Source organism: Ranitomeya variabilis, chromosome 1, assembly GCF_051348905.1.
Source record: "Ranitomeya variabilis isolate aRanVar5 chromosome 1, aRanVar5.hap1, whole genome shotgun sequence".
NCBI lineage: Eukaryota > Metazoa > Chordata > Amphibia > Anura > Dendrobatidae > Ranitomeya > Ranitomeya variabilis.
In genome coordinates this window covers 1,001,146,925-1,001,167,403 of record NC_135232.1, presented here as the reverse complement: position 1 = coordinate 1,001,167,403, position 20,479 = coordinate 1,001,146,925, and the positions used below count along the sequence as shown (strand labels likewise).

The window sequence follows — 20,479 nt, the reverse complement described above, 5'->3', positions numbered from 1 at the left end:
CTCAAAATGACTTCAAATGAGATGTGGTCCCTAAAAAAAAATAGTGTTGTAAAAATGAGAAATTGCTGGTCAACTTTTAACCCTTATAACTCCCTAACAAAAAAAAATTTTGGTTCCAAAATTGTGCTGATGTAAAGTAGACATGTGGGAAATGTTACTTATTAAGTATTTTGTGTGACATATCTCTGTGATTTAAGGGCATAAAAATTCAAAGTTGGAAAATTGCAAAATTTTCAAAATTTTTGCCAAATTTCCATTTTTTTGCAAATAAACGCAGGTAATATAAAAGAAATTTTACCACTATCATGTAGTACAATATGTCACGAGAAGACAATGTCAGAATCGCCAAGATCCGTTGAAGCGTTCCAGAGTTATAACCTCATAAAGGGACAGTGGTCAGAATTGTAAAAATTGGCCCGGTCATTAACGTGCAAACCACCCTTGGGGGTGAAGGGGTTAAGCTCCAGCCCGAAACTCATACCAAAACCCTTTCTCAGGGCTTATAATTTTTATTTTGCTTTTAATATTTCAAATTGTTCTGAGCAGGGAAATAAAATACACCATTTTACTGCTATAGATTTATAGTTTTACATCAAAAGCATACAGTCATACTGCATTGGATCTCAATAGCTTTGCTATATTGCTCCTTCAGTTTAACCAGTCCATCTAAGGTGTGCAAATTTTCTCTCAATAGTAATACTGCAATTTTTTTCAGCATTTAAATTTTATACACCCTTTATCATGCTAGAGTTGTGCATCAACACGTAAAAAAAATTGGTTACAAATAGCACTGCTATAGTGATACTGCCGTCTTTTCCGGGCATTGTAATACTGCAATATTTTTCAGCAGTGATATTTTACATGGGATTTATATTGCTACACCTGTGCCTCAAAACACACACAAAAGTTTGGGTAGAAATTGCATTGCTATATTGATAATGCGGTCTAATACCTCCATCTGAATTGGGCAAACTGACTCTTTCCCTGTTCTACATTCATGCCAATCCCCTGTCTATGATGTAGGCAAAGATGGCTCCCACCCTTTACCTGTCATGGCACACTTGCAACCACCATCATCTTCCACGTCCACGTCCTTGTCTGAGCGCAACTTTCAGCTGTCCCTACCCCACTCCTTGGATTGCTAGCATAAATACACAGCCACGCCCTCACAGGTTACAATATTAAATGTCCACATTTCATTACTGCTTGACCTGGCAATATTGCTTATGGCAGAGGCCACAACTTGGTACTCCGTCCCCAGCCGCCACTATTTCTCCCAGTGTGTGTGCTGCCTCCACCTAAAACAAACACATGTCCCAAAACATCAGCCATGCCCTAACCAAAACTATGACTGTGAAGTTCTACATGACCACGGACACCTGGACATGTGCTTGTTACCAAGGACTCTAAATTTCCCTGATGGCACACTGGGTGAGCACTGTGGAAGCCGGAACCCAGTTGGACTCAGGGACAGAACACGTGCTACCAACACCAAGGATTGAGGGCCCTGGTTCTGTCAGTTTTGGCCCACTTTCTATAGCAGTTCCTGCCCCTCCTCCATCTCAGAAACATCAAGATCAGTTGAAGCTGAAATTACCATTGCACTGGCTCAGGCAAATGGCAAAAAGTACTGCTGAAGCTAATCTGCTTAGAACTTAGATGATAAACCGCAAACTGCCACGGAGTTGTTGAAAGGTCTAACAGACCAGACTGATCTGTGCCTCTTTCCTGAACCTACAACCATGCATGGTCGTGTGTTTCAATGGCCATAACCATGTTTTCAACTTCCAGCTCACTGACTGGTGTGCAATGTCACCACGTAAGTGGACATGAATGTATGACATCTGTGTGGTTCTCCAAAACTTTAAGAACTCGTCCAAGATGGTGAGCGGTGAAGACGCCATATTTAGCATCACCATCCTGCTTCTCTGTCTGTTGAAACACTCGCTGCTCACAACTAAAGAGGAGCCTTTGCAGGCAGAAAAAATTTAGATGAAGCAGGAAACTATACTGTGTGATGCTACACAGCTCAGCCTCATCTCATCTTCTTAACGCGGAATGGGTGATAATGAGGAGGAGCAACAGGAGCTGGATGACTCTACAGATGATAGTACCCACACCACCTTCATCCCGTTTGTTTAGGGTGGATGGCCGAAGACAGGAAGGACAAGGAGGAGAATGAGGAGGACAACATGGACAGTCATCCACTAGGGCAGTCTTGGCTTTTTACAGTCTTTCACACATAGATAAATTTATGTTCCTCTGCATTTCCTTTAAAGATCTAAAAAACACACATACTGTATGTGGTACCGCCACGTTCAGAAAAGTCTATTCTATCAAAATATAAAACCAATTACCCAGATAGGTAAAAACCATGAACTGAGAAAATTCAAGAATGCCAAAATTAAGATTTTTTTCACCACAATTTCACAAAAATAGCTGCAATAAGTGATCAAAAAATCATATCTATCCTAAAATAGTACTAATGAAAACAATTTCTTGTCCTGCAAAAGATAAACTATAATTCAGCTATATCAAACAAAAGTAAAAATGTAACATTTCTGGGAAAAGGTAGATACAAGTCCCCAAAAAATGTTTTTGCAAACTTCAATTTTTTTCCATCACTAATATAATAAGAAAATTGGACAGGCTTAGAATCACCATACTTATATTGGTGAGGAGAGTAATATTGCATGGTAATTTTAACCACAGAAAGTACACCGTGAAAACAATTCACAAAAAAAGTCAGAATTGTGTTTTTTAACATTTTTGAGTACACTAGGTAGTAAAATTAATCGTATCATTCACATGTTCAACATATGTAAATGTGGACAGAAAAATAAAAATAAAAGAATTATGGCTCTGTTAAGAAGGGGAGGAAAAAACAAAAAAACGAAAATGGGCTGCAGGGTGAAGGGGTTAAAGAGAAATATACGGTACTAGATGGTGGCCCGATTCTAACGCATCGGGTATTCTAGAATATGTATGTATGTATATAGCAGCTACATAGTATACAGGTCCTTCTCAAAAAATTAGCATATAGTGTTAAATTTCATTATTTACCATAATGTAATGATTACAATTAAACTTTCATATATTATAGATTCATTATCCACCAACTGAAATTTGTCAGGTCTTTTATTGTTTTAATACTGATGATTTTGGCCTACAACTCCTGATAACCCAAAAAACCTGTCTCAATAAATTAGCATATTTCAACCGTCCAATCAAATAAAAGTGTTTTTTAATAACAAACAAAAAAACCATCAAATAATAATGTTCATTTATGCACTCAATACTTGGTCGGGAATCCATTGGCAGAAATGACTGCTTCAATGCGGCGTGGCATGGAGGCAATCAGCCTGTGACACTGCTGAGATGTTATGGAGGCCCAGGATGCTTCAATAGCGGCCTTAAGCTCATCCACAGTGTTGGGTCTTGCGTCTCTCAACTTTCTCTTCACAATATCCCACAGATTCTCTATGGGGTTCAGGTCAGGAGAGTTGGCAGGCCAATTGAGCACAGTAATACCATGGTCAGTAAACCATTTACCAGTGGTTTTGGCACTGTGAGCAGGTGCCAGGAAGCATGAAGTGCTCCAAAATCTCCTGATAGCTAGCTGCATTGACCCTGCCCTTGATGAAACACAGTGGACCAACACCAGCAGCTGACATGGCACCCCACACCATCACTGACTGGATACTTGACACTGGACTTCAGGCATTTTGGCATTTCCTTCTCCCCAGTCTTCCTCCAGACTCTGGCACCTTGATTTCTGAATGACATGCAAAATTTGCTTTCATCAGAAAAAAGTACTTGGGACCACTTAGCAACAGTCCAGTGCTGCTTCTCTGTAGCCCAGGTCAGGCGCTTCTGCCGCTGTTTATGGTTTAAAAGTGGCTTTACCTGGGGAATGCGGCACCTGTAGCCCATTTCCTGCACACGCCTGTGCACGGTGGCTCGGGATGTTTCCACACCAGACTCAGTCCACTGCTTCCTCAGGTTCCCCAAGGTCTGGAATCGGTCCTTCTCCACAATCTTCCTCAGGGTCCGGTCACCTCTTCTCGTTGTACAGCGTTTTCTGCCACATTGTTTCCTTCCAACAGACTTACCATTGAGGTGCCTTGATACAGCACTCTGGGAACAGCCTATTTGTTGAGAAATTTCTTTCTGGGTCTTACCCTCTTGCTTGAGGGTGTCAATGATGGCCTTCTTGACATCTGTCAGGTCGCTAGTCTTACCCATGATGGGGGTTTTGAGTAATGAACCAGGCAGGGAGTTTTTAAAAGCCTCAGGTATCTTTTGCATGTGTTTAGAGTTAATTAGTTGATTCAGAAGATTAGGGTAATAGGTCGTTTAGAGAACCTTTTCTTGATATGCTAATTTATTGAGACAGGTTTTTTGGGTTATCAGGAGTTGTAGGCCAAAATCATCAGTATTAAAACAATAAAAGACCTGACAAATTTCAGTTGGTGGATAATGAATCTATAATATATGAAAGTTTAATTGTAATCATTACATTATGGTAAATAATGAAATTTAACACTATATGCTAATTTTTTGAGAAGGACCTGTATAGCACAGGCCACGTAGTATATAGGAGACATGTAGTATATAGCAGACAAATATTATGTGGCCTGTGCTATATACTATCTGGCTGCTATATACATACATATATGCATACATATTGTAGAATAGCCGATGCGTTAATACAGGCCACACAGTATATAACAGTGGCCACACAGTATATAACACAGCCCAAACAGTATATAACACAGCCCATGTACTATATAACACAATAGCAGCCACACAGTATATAACAGAGGCACACAGGCGACATAGTATATAGCACAGGCCACGCAGTATATAACACAGGGCACATAGTATATAGCACAGCCCACACAGCATATAACACAAGGCACGTAGAATATAGCACAGCCCACACAGTATATAACACAGCCCACACAGTATATAGCACAGCCCATGCAGTATATAACACTGGCCATGTAGTATATAGCAGCCACACGGTATATAACACAGCCCACATAGTATATAGCAGTGTGGGCACCATATCCCTGTTAAAAAATAATTAAAATAAAAAATAGTTATATACTCACCTGCCGGGATCCAGCGAAGCTCTGGCGATGCGTGCGCGGCTGCCGCCATCTTCCGTTCCCAGGATGCATTGCGAAATTACCCAGATGGGCATCGTCGGACTACGGAGGGTGAGAATAGCAGGTTTTTTTTTTTTTTTATTTTTAACATTAGATTTTTTTTACTATTGATGCTGCATAGGCAGCATCAATAGTAAAAAGTTAGGGACACACAGGGTTAAAAGCAGCGGTAACGGAGTTCGTTACCCGCGGCATAATGCGGTCCGTTACCGCTGGCATTAACCATGTGTGAGCGGTGACCGGAGGGGAGTATGGAGCGGCCGCCAGGCACTGACTGCAGGGGAGTAGGGAGGGACTAATCGGACTGTGGTCGTCGCTGATTGGTCGCGGCAGCCATGACAGACAGCTGGCGAGACCAATCAGTGACGCGGGATTTCCGTGACGGAAGTTGCCGACAGAAAGATGGAAGTACCCCTTAGACAATTATATATATAGTTATGCTCAACTTTGCATAAGTATGATGTTACAAACAACTGAAAGAAGCAATGACTTCTTCAAAAGATAAATTAAATTTTACTGCCAAAAAAGCTACAATTATGTTCACGCATAATTTCATATTATTTTCACTTTCTATGGCAGAAAACCAAGGTTGAACTTCAAATTTATATAACAAATGTGCCATGGATTTTACTTTTGCACTGCTGCAAATTTATACAAGCATTATCCCAGCCCCGTGTCATTCAATGTGACTAATCATTGGCCTTTCCTTGTAGAATCCATGGAAACTAAATACTTCATCAAGAAATCTTTCCCTGCAGCATTTAAAATCTGCGGAGAAAATGTCTGATTCATGTACAGTAAATAAGGTTGCAGAAACAGAAACACTAGAATGAAATGTAAAATGTATACAGAGTGCACACCTGATTAGAGACCTGCAAAAAAAAAATATGCCTGAATCTGATACTTTTGAAAATACAATAAGGGTTTAGAATTGATTTGATGTCTTAAACTTTGGGAAAAATTGGTTATTGCAGAATTCAGTAAAAACTGTAATATTTCATTGAAGCTTCCTATAAGATCCAATAAAAAGACACAAGATACTAAAATAATTCATGACTCAGAGTCCTTAGTCAAAGGACTTTAGCTTTTAAGAATTTTTTCTAACACTTGCATATTTGTATACACTCACCGGCCACTTTATTAGGTACACCATGCTAGTAACGGGTTGGACCCCCTTTTGCCTTCAGAACTGCCTCAATTCTTCGTGGCATAGATTCAACAAGGTGCTGGAAGCATTCCTCAGAGATTTTGGTCCATATTGACATGATGGCATCACACAGTTGCCGCAGATTTGTCGGCTGCACATCCCAAAGATGCTCCATACAAGGCAGGATGGATCCATGCTTTCATGTTGTTTACGCCAAATTCTGACCCTACCATCCGAATGTCGCAGCAGAAATCGAGACTCATCAGACCAAGCAACGTTTTTCCAATCTTCTACTGTCCAATTTCGATGAGCTTGTACAAATTGTAGCCTCAGTTTCCTGTTCTTAGCTGAAAGGAGTGGTACCCGGTGTGGTCTTCTGCAGCTGTAGCCCATCTGCCTCAAAGTTCGACGCACTGTGCGTTCAGAGATGCTCTTAGGCCTACCTTGGTTGTAACGGGTGGCGATTTGAGTCACTGTTGCCTTTCTATCAGCTCGAACCAGTCTGCCCATTCTCCTCTGACCTCTGGCATCAACAAGGCATTTCCGCCCACAGAACTGCCGCTCTCTGGATTTTTTTTCTTTTTCGGACCATTCTCTGTAAACCCTAGAGATGGTTGTGCGTGAAAATCCCAGTAGATCAGCAGTTTCTGAAATACTCAGACCAGCCCTTCTGGCACCAACATCCATGCCACGTTCAAAGGCACTCAAATCACCTTTCTTCCCCATACTGATGCTCGGTTTGAACTGCAGGAGATTGTCTTGACCATGTCTACATGCCTAAATGCACTGAGTTGCCGCCATGTGATTGGCTGATTAGAAATTAAGTGTTAACAAGAAGTTGGACAGGTGTACCTAATAAAGTGGCCAGTGAGTGTATATTACTTAAGTCCATACTTATTTTGCCCATGCCTCTTTATGGGCAGAGCTTCCTAATTATGGTCACAGATTTGCAGGCAAAAAAAGATTTTCTATTTCTCTAATCTAAATTTTTGCACGACAGATATTTAGAGAAAAAACAGATGTGCTTTGGAAGTCATACTGTGCTCGATTTGATAATGTATACTTGAAAAAGTATAAGTATACAAAAAGTTTCAAAGAAGTGGTTATTCATCAATTTATTTTTGCTGTTTCTAAATTTTGAAATGGAAAAGAGTTTATGTATTTATGTGTTAAGAAATAATTTTACTACGAGCTTAAAGAGAAGAAAGAAAGCTTAGTTACACTTCTTAAAGATTGATGTATCCCATGTACAGGGATTAGATGTATGTAAACAACAATGAAGCCTCTATCCTGAAAACAAAGCTTAGAGAGAGAAATATAAAGCATCACTATATCCAACCGAAGACTGGTCCTGAATAAACAATAAGAAAGTGGTACTGCATGTGTTTTGCATAAGATTACTTCTGATTTAGGGAGTATCTTTCTATTAGGTACAAATGTCTTGTTCCTATAAAGGGGACCTATTCCTAAATTCAGATTATAATTCCTGCTGTTGATTTTCTTACAATAAATTGTTTCAAATATTTATAAAAATGTTTTGTCTATTTTATAAATAAATTAGCAAAAATAATTAATATTATTATTATTATTATTATTTATTTATATAGCACCATTAATTCCATGGTGCTGTACATGAGAAAGGGGTTACATACAGGGTTATAGATATCATTTACAGTAAACAGGTTTACAGTGACACACTGGTACAGAGGGGAGAGGACCCTGTCCTTGCGGACTTACATTCTATGGGATAGTGGGGAAGAGACAGAAGGTAGGGGTGAGGCGGCGGCTCTGGCGGTGGTGAGGCAGTGGCTCGGTTATTGTAGGCTGTAGGCTTTCCTGAAGAGATGGGTTTTCAGGTTCCGTCTGAAGGATCCGAGGGTGGTGGATAATCGGACGTGTTGAGGCATGGAATTCCAGAGGATGGGGGATATTCTGGAGAAATCTTGGAGGCGATTGTGTGAGGAACGAATAAGTGTGGAGGACAGTAGGAGGTCTTGGGATGAACGAAGATTACGTGAGGGAAGATAGTGGGAGATTAGTTCAGAAATATAGGGAGGGGACAGGTTGTGGATGGCTTTGTAGATCAGTGTTAGTAGTTTGAACTGGATTCGTTGGGGGATTGGGAGCCAGTGGAGGGATTTGCAGAGGGGAGAAGCAGGGGAGTAGCGAGGAGAGAGGTGGATTAGGCAGGCAGCAGAGTTGAGGACAGACTGGAGTGGTGCGAGAGAGTTAGCGGGGAGGCCACAGAGGAGGGTGTTGCAGTAATCGAGGCGGGAGATGATGAGAGCATGCACAAGAGTTTTGGTAGATTGTGGGCTGAGGAAGGAACGGATTCTGGCAATATATTTGAGTTGGAGGCGACAGGAGGTGGCAAGAGCTTGGACGTGAGGTTTGAAGGACAGGGCAGAGTCAAGAGTTACCCCGAGGCAGCGGATTTCAGGAGCAGGAGAGAGCGTGATGCCGTTCACCATAATAGATAGATTGGGTAGGGGGGATACGTGAGGTGGGGGAAAGATGATGAATTTGGTTTTGTCTACATTGAGCTTTAGGAAGCGAGAGGTGAAGAAGGAGTATATGGCTGACAGACACTTCGGGATTCTGGACAGCAGGGAGGTGACATCTGGGCCTGAGAGGTAGATCTGAGTGTCGTCTGCATACAGGTGGTACTGGAAGCCATGGGACTTTATGAGTTGTCCTAGGCCAAGGGTATAGATGGAAAAAAGTAGGGGTCCTAGGACAGAGCCTTGTGGGACTCCGACAGAGAGAGGGCGGGATGAGGAGGTAGTGTGGGAGTGGGAAACGCTAAATGTGCGCTTGGATAGGTATGAGGCAATCCAGGACAGGGCGAGGTCTTTGATGCCAAGGGAAGAAAGAATCTGTAGCAGTAGGCAGTGATCGACTGTGTCGAAAGCAGAGGACAGGTCAAGAAGGAGGAGGATGGAGAACTGCTTGTTAGCTTTGGCTGTGACTAGGTCATTAGTAATTTTTGTCAGGGCAGTTTCGGTGGAGTGGTGGGGGCGGAAGCCAGATTGGAGGTCGTCAAAGAGAGAGTTAGATGAGAGGTGGGAGGAAAGTTGACCATGGACATGCTGCTCAAGGAGTTTTGAAGCAAATGGGAGCAGTGATATGGGGCGATAGCTGGGCATAGCAGTTGGGTCAAGGTTAGTTTTTTTGAGGATGGGTGTGATGGTGGCATGTTTGAAGGCAGAGGGGAAGGTACCAGAAGAGAGCGATAGGTTGAAGAGATGGGTTAGGGCTGTAATAAGCGTGTTAGTGAGGTTGGGGAGCAGGTGGGAAGGCATGGGGTCAAGTGCACAGGTGGTGAGGTGTGATTTGGAAAAGAGGCGAGTAAGCTCTCCTTCAGTGGTGTTGGAGAGGGAGGTTATTAGGGAAGGGCAGAGGTCTGGTATATGGAGTGGTTGGGGTGGTGGACAAGTAAAGGTTTGCCTTGTTTGGTCGATCTTGTTTTTGAAGTAGGTGGCAAAGTCCTCGGAAGAGATGAAGGGAGTTGGAGGTGGCAGTGGTGGGCGGAGGAAGGAGTTAAATGTGCTGAACAGTTGTTTTTGGTTGTAGGATAGTGAAGATACAAGGTTAGTGAAAGATGTCTGTTTAGCAGAGGTGAGGGCTGATTTGAAGTCAAATGTAGATTTTTTGAAGGCAGTGAAGTCGTCTGGCAGGCGTGTTTTCTTCCAACGCCGCTCCGCAACCCTGGATGCTTGTCGAAGTTTTTTTGTGACATTGTTATGCCAAGGTTGCCTATTGGTTTGTCGCATTGTGCCATGCGTGAGAGGGGCGACTGAGTCTATGGCTGATGTGAGGGTCGAGTTATAGAAAGCGGTGGCGCTGTCCGTGTCGTGCAGTGAAGATATGGAGGACAGGGGTAGGAGAGAGTCTGAGAGTCTGTGAGTGTCTAGATGTGCGAGGTTTCTGCGAGGATGTGGTAATGGCTGGACATGGGGGGCAGGTGAGGAGGACAAGGATGAGAAGGTGAGTAGATGGTGGTCAGATAGGGGGAAGGGAGAGTTTGTGAGATTAGATAAGGAACATAGGTGGGTGAAGATGAGGTCTAGTGTATGTCCGTCTGTGTGGGTGGCTGTGGTGGACCAATGGGTGAGCCCAAAGGATGAAGTAAGGGCCAGTAGTTTGGAGTCTGCTGGCTGGTGGGTGTCAGTAGGGATATTAAAGTTGCCCATTATGTTGGTGGGGATGTCGGCAGAGAGAAAGTGAAGGAGCCAGGTGGAGAATTGGTCGATGAAGGCAGTGGCTGAGCCAGGTGGTCAGTATATGACAGCCATTTGGAGATTGGTGGGAGCGTAAATACGGACAGAGTGAACCTCGAAAGAAGGGAAGATAAGGGAGGGTGGGGGTTGGATAGGGTTGAAGGAGCAGTTTTTAGGAAGAAGGATACCCACTCCTCCACCAAGTCTGTTGCCAGAACGAGGAGTGTGTGTAAATTGGAGGCCGCCGTAACTCAGTGCTGCAGGCGAGGCCGTGTCAGGGGGCGTCAGCCAGGTCTCAGTGAGGGCCAGGAAGAAAAGGTTGCGGGAAGTGAAGAGATCATGGACCATGTGGAGCTTGTTGCAGATAGAGCGGGCATTCCAAAGTGCCCCAGAGAGGGGAAGCAGTGTGGTGGGGGTCAGTTGCACAGGTTTTAAGTGTGAGGGGTTGCGGTGGTTTCTCATAGTGTGAGAAGGATAGGGTAAGGGGTAGTAATGTATGAGTTGGGGGGCAGGATTGGGGGATGTGTCACCAGCAGTGAGAATAAGTGGAGAGAAGGGAAACAGGTGGGTGAAGGAAAATGAGGATTAGTGGAGCAAAAACGGTGGGGAAAATGTGAGCATGGTTAAAGAGCAGGGGAGGAAAAGAAAGGCAAGTAAATTTAGAAGATAGTGATTAGTCTTACCATCTGGCCGATTTCTGGACTATTTCTGCAATATTTCTGATGACACTTTAAATATGTCACTTCAAATGATGTCACATCTGACCAAGGCCATATCTGACCAGTACCATGCAACTTATACCATTTGAAGAGTCCATGAAATGAAGCCAGGTAAGAGAGGAAGAGGGAGGAGAAAGGAGGTGGGGGATAGTTCACAGCAGGGAGCAATTCACAGATTGCAGTTAATAGGACATTTGATTAGCATCAAGGTTGGTGAAGGATAGGATAAGATGGGTGGATAGAGCTAGGTGTGAGGAACATGTGCATATCAATATGCATTCGGCAAGCTTGAAGTATGAAACATGGAATTAAAGTCAGGGAAAAAGCAGCAACATACCAGCAGTTAGAAGAGGGATAGATGGACAAGGGATTCAGAGGGTGCAGTGGCTAGTTCAGATTAGGAGACAGTTCCCACATACCAGCAGTTAGAAGAGGGATAGATGCACAAGGGATTCAGAGGGTGCAGTGGCTAGTTCAGATTAGGAGACAGTTCCCACATACCAGCAGTTAGAAGAGGGATAGATGCACAAGGGATTCAGAGGGTGCAGTGGCTATGTAGCCTTAGTAACGTGATAGACTTCCCTCCATATTAACTTTTAAAGAGATGAGCAAATTTCCCAGAGTAGTTTGGGGAATTCTATTCTAAAGTACCCCACGTGTCACTAAAATATATTTATTATGCGCTGAGGTCTCTACAGACCCAAAGTTAAAATAAATAGAGGGACAGGTAGGGGTTTAAATAATAAAATATTACTTGCATCTCATTCCTTGCCTGTCCTGAAATGCAAGTCAAAGGCTTCTGATTAGGGTTGATGGAATAGCTTCAGATAAGTGCTTATCTGAATAGATATAGTGCTTCCCGAATAGATGCATCCGTAACCTTTATACCTGGAGAACTCCCGATAATCAGCTGTTAGGCACCAGAGCTGCATGTGTCGCAACTGTGTCACAGTCACAACACATGCATGGATAGTCTGTTTGTTGGACTCTCCAAGCATGTGTTTGTACTGTCACACAGCCACGACCCATGCAGCTGCGGTGCTGAACAGCTGATTATCGAGAAGGTTCCAGGTATCCAGGTTTCTGAGGCAGCTATTTGGTAAGCGTTATAGCTGTTCAGATAAGCTCATCTTATCCGATGCTATTCGATCAGCCCTACTTCTCAGGCCATGTGCACACGTTCAGTATTTTTCACGAATTTTTCGCGTTTTTTCGCTATAAAAACGTGATAAAAACGTGAAAAAAACGCTAACATATGCCTCCCATTATTTTCAGTGTATTCTGCATTTTTTGTGCAAATGTAGCCTTTTTTTCCGTGAAAAAATCGCATCGCGGAAAAAAAGCAACATGTTCATTAAAATGCGGAATTGCAGGGGATTCCGCACACCTGGAAGTGCATTGATCTGCTTACTTCCCACACGGGGCTATGCACACCATGCGGGAAGTAAGCAGATTATGTGCGGTTGGTGCCCAGGGTGGAGGACAGGAGACTCTCCTCCACGGACTGGGCACCATATAATTGGTCCAAAATAAAGAATTAAAATAAAAAATAGTCCTATACTCACCTTCGATGTATTCCCGCCTCTCCGCTTCATGCTGCCGCTTCGGTTTCTATAGCTGCTGTGCGTTGAAGGACCTGTGATGACGTCACGGTCTTGTGATTGGTCGAGACCGGTCATGTGACCGCTCACGTGACTGCGACGTCATGGAAGGTCCTGAACCACACCGGCAACTATAGGAACGGACGCCTGCAGGTGAGTATAACCATTTTTTTTATTTTTTTTATTATTTTTAAACATTCTATCTTTTACTATAGATGCTGCATAGGCAGCATCTATAGTAAAAAGATGGTCACACTTGTCAAACGCTATGTTTGACAAGTGTGACCAACCTGTCAGTCAGTTTTCCAAGCGATGCTACAGATCGCTTGGAAAACTTTAGCATTCTGCAAGCTAATTTCGCTTGCAGAATGCTAAAAAAACGCGAAAAAAACGAAAAAAAAACCGCAAAAAAAAATGCGGATTTCTTGCAGAAAATTTCCGGTTTTCTTCAGGAAATTTCTGCAAGAAATCCGGACGTGTGCACATACCCTTATACTTCCAACAATGGCTAAGCTGCCTGCATGTCATTGACGTCAAAGTGTATTGGCCCCTGAAAATTAGGATTCAGTCTCTGAAGGCTGGAGAGAACTAGGACAAGGTGCGAGCAGTGGCAGAAGGAAAGAAGAACTGATTATAATTTATTTTTTCACTTTTCCCAGTCCTTAAAAAAATCCTCTACTTTGCTAGATTCTGGTGACTCAAATTTTTTTGTTAATATTCGAAGTGAATTACATTTTGCTTCAATTCAATAAACTAATTTCTCATCAGCAATACATCTTTCGAATAAAATTGACTGTACTGAAAATGAAAAAAAAACCTGTTATAATACATTTTTGGTGATAACATATGGGTAAGATCACAGATGGAGATCTGAATTTTTAGCTTCACTGACTTCAAACATCTCTGGACTGTATGGAATGCACATAGAGTATTTCTTGTCTGTGCACAGAAGGAATTGAATCTTTCTTTAAAGTTTTTTGTTGTACCCAGAGCTTTTTTTAACTACATAGTGACCTTCATCTGTACTTGATTTAAATTTCTAGATTACAATTTGCATTCAATTATGTCACAAAATATTTTCTATTCTACTAAAACTTATAAAAGATTAAACAATTCTCAATGAAAAACAGAAGTCTAAGCAGGATAAGGCAGTTCAAAATAAAAGCTAAATTTCACATTCATTTGGATTTCTCTTCAATCTGCCAAAGATCTTAATGATTTGAGCTCCTTATGTTTGTGAATTGCTTGCTAATACTTCAGTAATTAAAAATGGTTGAGTTCAGCAAGCATCAGATCCCAGATCTACATAATTCTCTTCGTATATCAAAAAATTCTGAGAAAAAAAGGATAAACCTATTTTAAATATTTTGTGTGCATGACCAAGAAAAATGTGGTCATTAAAGAACATTTGCCTAGTACACAGCGATATGTCTAACTTATATTATCATCTCTTTGGCAAAAAGGGATAATCACAATAAATGATGAATATTAAAATTTAACACTTTATACCTGAGCGCATTGCATCCTTCTGAATAGTGTCATAGTCATGCCAATCCTTCCTTCTGAGGCCATCTGTCCATGTGTATAGTTGAGCATCACCAAGTCCAAGAGAATATGCCTGCATGGGACAAAAGTAAATGCATATATGAGATAAGATGTCACAGAATGTGCTGTTCATTAAAGATTAGTAAAATGATGTGAAATGACAGTATACATTGTAAGTCACATGCACATGGTTAATTTTGTAAAGAAAAAGCTTTGAACTGACCAGGGACTTCATTGCAGAAACGCTGTACAACCAAAGATTAGAGGTTATCATTTGATGAGTGACTTTTGATGCACCAAGGTGAATTTGGCAGTTTTAACCCCATATATCGACATCTATCCTGCTGAATGTATGTTGCGTGCTTGTTGTAGAAATGTTTGCCTTAAATCAACTAGAGGGACAACCCAGTGGCCAATCACATAATCAACTTTCATAATGAAAATGTAAAAGTCATCAATTTCATGGGAATAGACAGAATCTATCAGTCCAACAAAGGCGGAGATTGGGACAAAGTTACCCTGCAAACTGAAACTATGTGGATATTTTGTCTACAAACCATAAATCTCAAAAGGAAAAACATACAATTGACTTTCTCTTCTTTCCTTGGGAGACACTATTCATAAAAGGCCACTTGGCTAGGCTATAGGCTGCACTTTTCGCTGAGATTGATGTCTCTTAAACTTCACTGAAGGACTAGGCCTACGCATCGATCCTCAGATCAGTATAAAAGAAAAAAACTTTTTTTGGTAAGTGCGAGAACTCACTAGTAGAATGAGACTGAGAGTATGCCTCTAATGTATATATGATAAGGCATTTATATATCTCCTGAAGTGAGTCAGCATATAATTTAAGTTTAAGGGACATACATAGAATTGATGTCCCAGGCTGTATGTCATAATGATCTGTATGGTTGCTTTAATAATACCGCCTCTAATTTATGTACAATTGCCTAGACCGATGTATAATAGGCTAGTTGGATTTTAAAGGGGATGATGCCCCTAATGAGCTGAGTTGTATGTATATATTGAAGGACCCTCTATTTATGGTTTTTTGAAGTCGAACAGTCTAATAGATGTACTTTACAACATAATACATATTTAGAGGTTTTTAATGGTATTGTACATGATAATCCATTTGTGGTATTTTACCTCTAATAAGAGTCTGCCCCAACTGAATGTTGGCAGACTCTCTCTTTGAAATTGTGAAATTGTTGCAGTTTAGATGGCGGTATACTGCACTTTGTAAATTTTATTTGCACTTTTTGACATTTGCACTGTTTTCATACTTTTGCACTTTATTTCTTAGGAGTTGTTTTGTCATGGAGTTACCGCTACAGAGCAGAGCCAGAAGACTACAGCATCTGATGGCTCCTGCTTCGCCGCTGAGACGAAGCACTTCTCTGGTGTATTAAATGTGTTTGTTTTCTTTCAGCAGGGCAGGGGTTAATCAGCCATGTGGAAATCCCTGCATTCAGCTGTACTTGGTTAGCCACTCCTCTGTCCTATAAAAGCTAGGCCTTCTGGCCAGGTCCTTGTCTGAGATAGCACTTGCTACATAAACCTGGAGTGAGAGGAGCTGGTGTGGATAAGGAGAGATGGAGGAGTTTATTGTGCGACTGTTGCTTGGTTTGTACGCTTGAAAATTCCTCATCCTTACCTGCCTTATTTTATTCTCCCATCCTTCACACATTGGTGAATACCTCTGTTATTTGTGAAAGTATATTTTGTGGGAGTGTAATTTTCCTTTACCCTTGTCTTGGTTGCCCTGTCTGTCGGGTTGGTGTACTATGGTACACAGTAGCGCCTTTCTTCCCAGGGTGAGGGAGGGGGATAGACGCATGGCTGCACTAGGAGGCAGGGCAAGGTCGGAGGCCCCAGCAACATCACCATCTGAGGTATCCTGGGGAACAGGGCGAGCTAGTGTGACCCCTAGTGCTAGGGCCAGGAAAGGTGCCCCTGGTCCCATTGTACTCTCCAGTCCTTTCATGATATGTTTTTTGCAGTGGCTGACCAGAATGCCGATGGGTGTGTTGGAGCTGATATTCCACAACAGGCTTCTGCTCCTCACAATGCCTTGCCAGCATATGCAGTGTGGAGTTCCAGCATGTGATCACATCACACACCAATTGGTGAGCTGGCACTTGCCTGCGATGCGGCAGTACTTCTAGAGCGGCAGCAGCTGCAGCTGACTTGCGGAAATGGGAGCTCTAGCGGTGCAACTCTGGTAAATCTGGGTAGGATTTCAGAAACCACATAACTACCAAGTTGGGTCCCTGGGCCAAATGTAGAAATGGTAGAGATGATGTTCAACTCCTTGACACCCCAAGTGGTTAAATGTATTTTATACTAATGTATCCTTTTTGAAAGTAAGACCCTCTGGGACTGTAGTCTAGCCTAGACAGGGTTAACTGTGATGGCAAGCCCAGATTATTGAGGAAGAACTGAGGGTTAGTGCCAAGTTCGTGAAGTGTCAAGTTCAGATAAAGAAAGTGTGGTGAAGTGGCAGGCAATAGGCTGCTAGGGACAGCGTGATCATGTTACTTAGGGCAGTGGATTGCAAAATAACCCATTTGTGTAAATCTGTCTGTCACCCTCGGAAGTCTGAGATGGACATCGGGGTCTTTTGGCACACAAAGTCTGGGAAGATCTCAAGCATGCAGTTCATGCTAGACAGCCCAGGAATTTGCAGGAACTGGAGACATTTTGCCAAGAAGAGTGGGCAGGTTTACCATCTGAGAAAATAAAGAACATTATCCACAAGTACCACAAAAGACTTCAAGCTGTCATTGATGCTAAAGGGGGCAATACACAGTATTAAGAAATGGGGTATGTGAACTTTTTATCAAGGTCATTTGGATATTTTTGGTTTGTCATTATGCTTTAAAAAGAGAAAACACAGTAGTTTGATAATAAATGGCTTCACCCTACCACTAACCATGAGTGGAGAAAAAGTTTTGGTGTTATCATTCATGTTCTCTGAAAAAAAAGGACAAGAAAGCAAAAATTCTGCCAGGGTATGTAAACCTTTGAGTATAACTGTATATCTCATTACATATGCATGATCCTGTTTTTACTGGACTGTTATAATAAAGATAATTTAACCTCCCATAAAGTCTGTGCTTTATAAGTGTTTTATATTGCTGTCTAATTGAATCCAGAAATTTTTTAACCGTTTTTTTGATTGCAATATACCTCTGTAATGTAACAAGAATCGCGTTACAGTGTATCGATGAATCATTGAAGCCATAAAAAGTTTTGGAAGTTTTTTTCGTTTTATATACCGCCGTAATGTATCAAGAACCACGTTAAACTGTATGGACCACTAATTGAATTCATAAAAAAATTGAGAACTTTTTTTGGTAATCTTATACAGTTAGGTCCATATATATTTGGACAGAGACAACATTTTTCTAATTTTGGTTATAGACATTACCACAATGAATTTTAAACAAAACAATTCAGATGCAGTTGAAGTTCAGACTTTCAGCTTTCATTTGAGGGTATCTACAATAAAATTGGATGAAGGGTTTAGGAGTTTCTGCTCCTTAACATGTGCGACCCTGTTTTTAAAGGGACCAAAAGTAATTGGACAATTGACTCCAAGGCTATTTCATGGACAGGTGTGGGCAATCCCTTCGTTATGTCATTCTCAATTAAGCAGATAAAAGGCCTGGAGTTGATCTGAGGTGTGGTGCTTGCATTTGGAAGGTTTTGCTGTGAAGTAAACATGCGGTCAAAGGAGCTCTCCATGCAAGTGAAACAAGCCATCATTAAGCTGCGAAAACAGAAAAAAACAAGCCGAGAAATTGCTACAATATTAGGAGTGGCAAAATCTACAGTTTGGTACATCCTGAGAAAGAAAGAAAGCACTGGTGAACTCATCAATGCAAAAAGACCTGGGCGTCCACGGAAGACAACAGTGGTGGAGGATAGAAGAATAATCTCCATGGTGAAGAGAAACCTCTTCACAACAGCCAACCAAGTGAACAACACTGTCCAGGAGGTCGGCGTATCAATATCCAAATCTACCATAAAGAGAAGACTGCATGAAAGTAAATGCAGAGGGTTCACTGCACGGTGCAAGGCACTCATAAGAATCAAGAATAAAAAGGCTAGACTGGACTTTGCTATAAAACATCTAAAAAAGCCAGCACAGTTCTGGAAGAACATTCTTTGGACAGATGAAACCAAGATTAACCTCTACCAGAATGATGGAAAGAGAAAAGTATGGCGAAGGCGTGGTAAAGCTCATGATCCAAAGCATACCACATCATCTGTAAAACACGGCGGAGGCAGTGTGATGGCTTGGGCATGCATGGCTGCCAGTGGCACTGGGTCACTAGTGTTTATTGATGATGTGACACAGGACAGAAGCAGCAGAATGAATTCTGAGGTATTCAGAGCCATACTGTGTGCTCAGATCCAGCCAAATGCAGCCAAACTGGTTGGTCGTCGTGTCATACTACAGATGGACAATGACCCAAAACATAAAGCCAAAGCAACCCAGGAGTCTATTAAAGCAAAGAAGTGGAATATTCTTGAATGGCCAAGTCAGTCACCTGATCTCAACCCAATTGAGCATGCATTTCACTTGTTAAAGACTAAACTTCAGACAGAAAGTCCCACAAACAAACAGCAACTGAAGACCACTGCAGTGAAGGCCTGGCAGAGCATCAAAAAGGAGGAAACACAGCGTCTGGTGATGTCCATGAGTTCAAGACTTCAGGCAGTCATTGCCAACAAAGGGTTTTCAACCAAGTACTAAAAATGAACATTTTATTTAAAATTATTGAATCTGTCCAATTACTTTTGGTCCTTTTAAAAACAGGGTGGCACATGTTAAGGAGCTGAAACTCTTAAACCCTTCATCCAATTTTATTGTAGATACCCTCAAATGAAAGCTGAAAGTCTGAACTTCAACTGCATCTGAATTGTTTTGTTTAAAATTCATTGTGGTATTGTCTATAACCAAAACTAGAAAAATGTTGTCTCTGTCCAAATATATATGGACCTAACTGTATATCACCAAAATTTAACAGAAAGCCTCTAATACTGCATGGATCACTACGTGATTCCAGACAAATTTCTCATTGCTTTTTGGAGTATTAAAAACTAGTAAAATGTCACAGAAAGCATCAAATACTATATGGATGAGTAATTGAATCCATACAAATTTTTGAACGCTTTCTTTGAGGATTATATACCACCGAAATGTACCCTAGAGGACGTAATATTCTATGGATGAGTAACTAGTGATGAGAAAATGTGCTCGCCACTACTCGTTACTCGCCCGAGTATCATGGTACTCAGCAAGCACTGAGCATTTCCGGGTTTATTTGGCAGGAGCCAAACTGCATACATCAAGAGGGTCCATTACTGTCTGCTGCTGCCTATTTTATATACACCTAGCTGCAGGTATCTGTGTCTAGGATTAATTTTGTTTGGCACCTGAATCCTGCTAATTTTATTATAAAGCAATCCAGAGACCCCTTTTTATTTCTACATTTATTTGCTTGGTCACACAGCAGACTACAGCCAGGTGATTGTAGTACAACAGCATGAAAATCTAGCAATTTAAAACTGCTTTTTTTGTCCCAGGCATCAGATGTGACTGCGCAGAAAATTCTGGTCTTTTTTTGGTACTGTGGTATTTTTTGGAGTGTCTTACAACATTTTTTTATACCATTTTGCTGACCAAAAAATCTTTATCTGGCCTAAAAATATTTAGCTACAGTTCTTGTATTTTTTACTGTGTTTTATACGCCCATGCATCACATATCATTACACTAAATATTTTATGATTTTAGTACTCAGTTTGTTTTTTAGTGCCATAGCCTAATTATTGACACAATTTTGGTGGGCCCCAAAAAATCCAGGCCACACATTTAACAGTGTGATATCTCCGTCAGACTCCTGGTCTATCTGTGCTCTATATATAGTTGCTTTTCAGGCCTACATTCCACTTTTTGGTGTCTGCTACCCTATGTCTATACACTATTTTGGGGTAAAAAACAAAAACAAAACAACAAGCCATACATTGAAGAGTGTGATATCTCCGTCAGACTCCTGGTCT

At 41.6% G+C, this 20,479-nt stretch overlaps 1 protein-coding gene across 1 annotated transcript in view; it reads right to left on the bottom strand.

Moving 5' to 3' along the window:
• Positions 1-20,479, bottom strand: part of GALNTL6 (polypeptide N-acetylgalactosaminyltransferase like 6) — a 2,887,171-nt gene that overhangs the window by 2,149,531 nt on the left and 717,161 nt on the right. Inside the window, exon 2 of the mRNA XM_077279504.1 lies at positions 14,371-14,479. Coding sequence (XP_077135619.1) covers positions 14,371-14,479 — 109 coding nt within the window. The remainder of the gene's footprint in view (positions 1-14,370; positions 14,480-20,479) is intronic.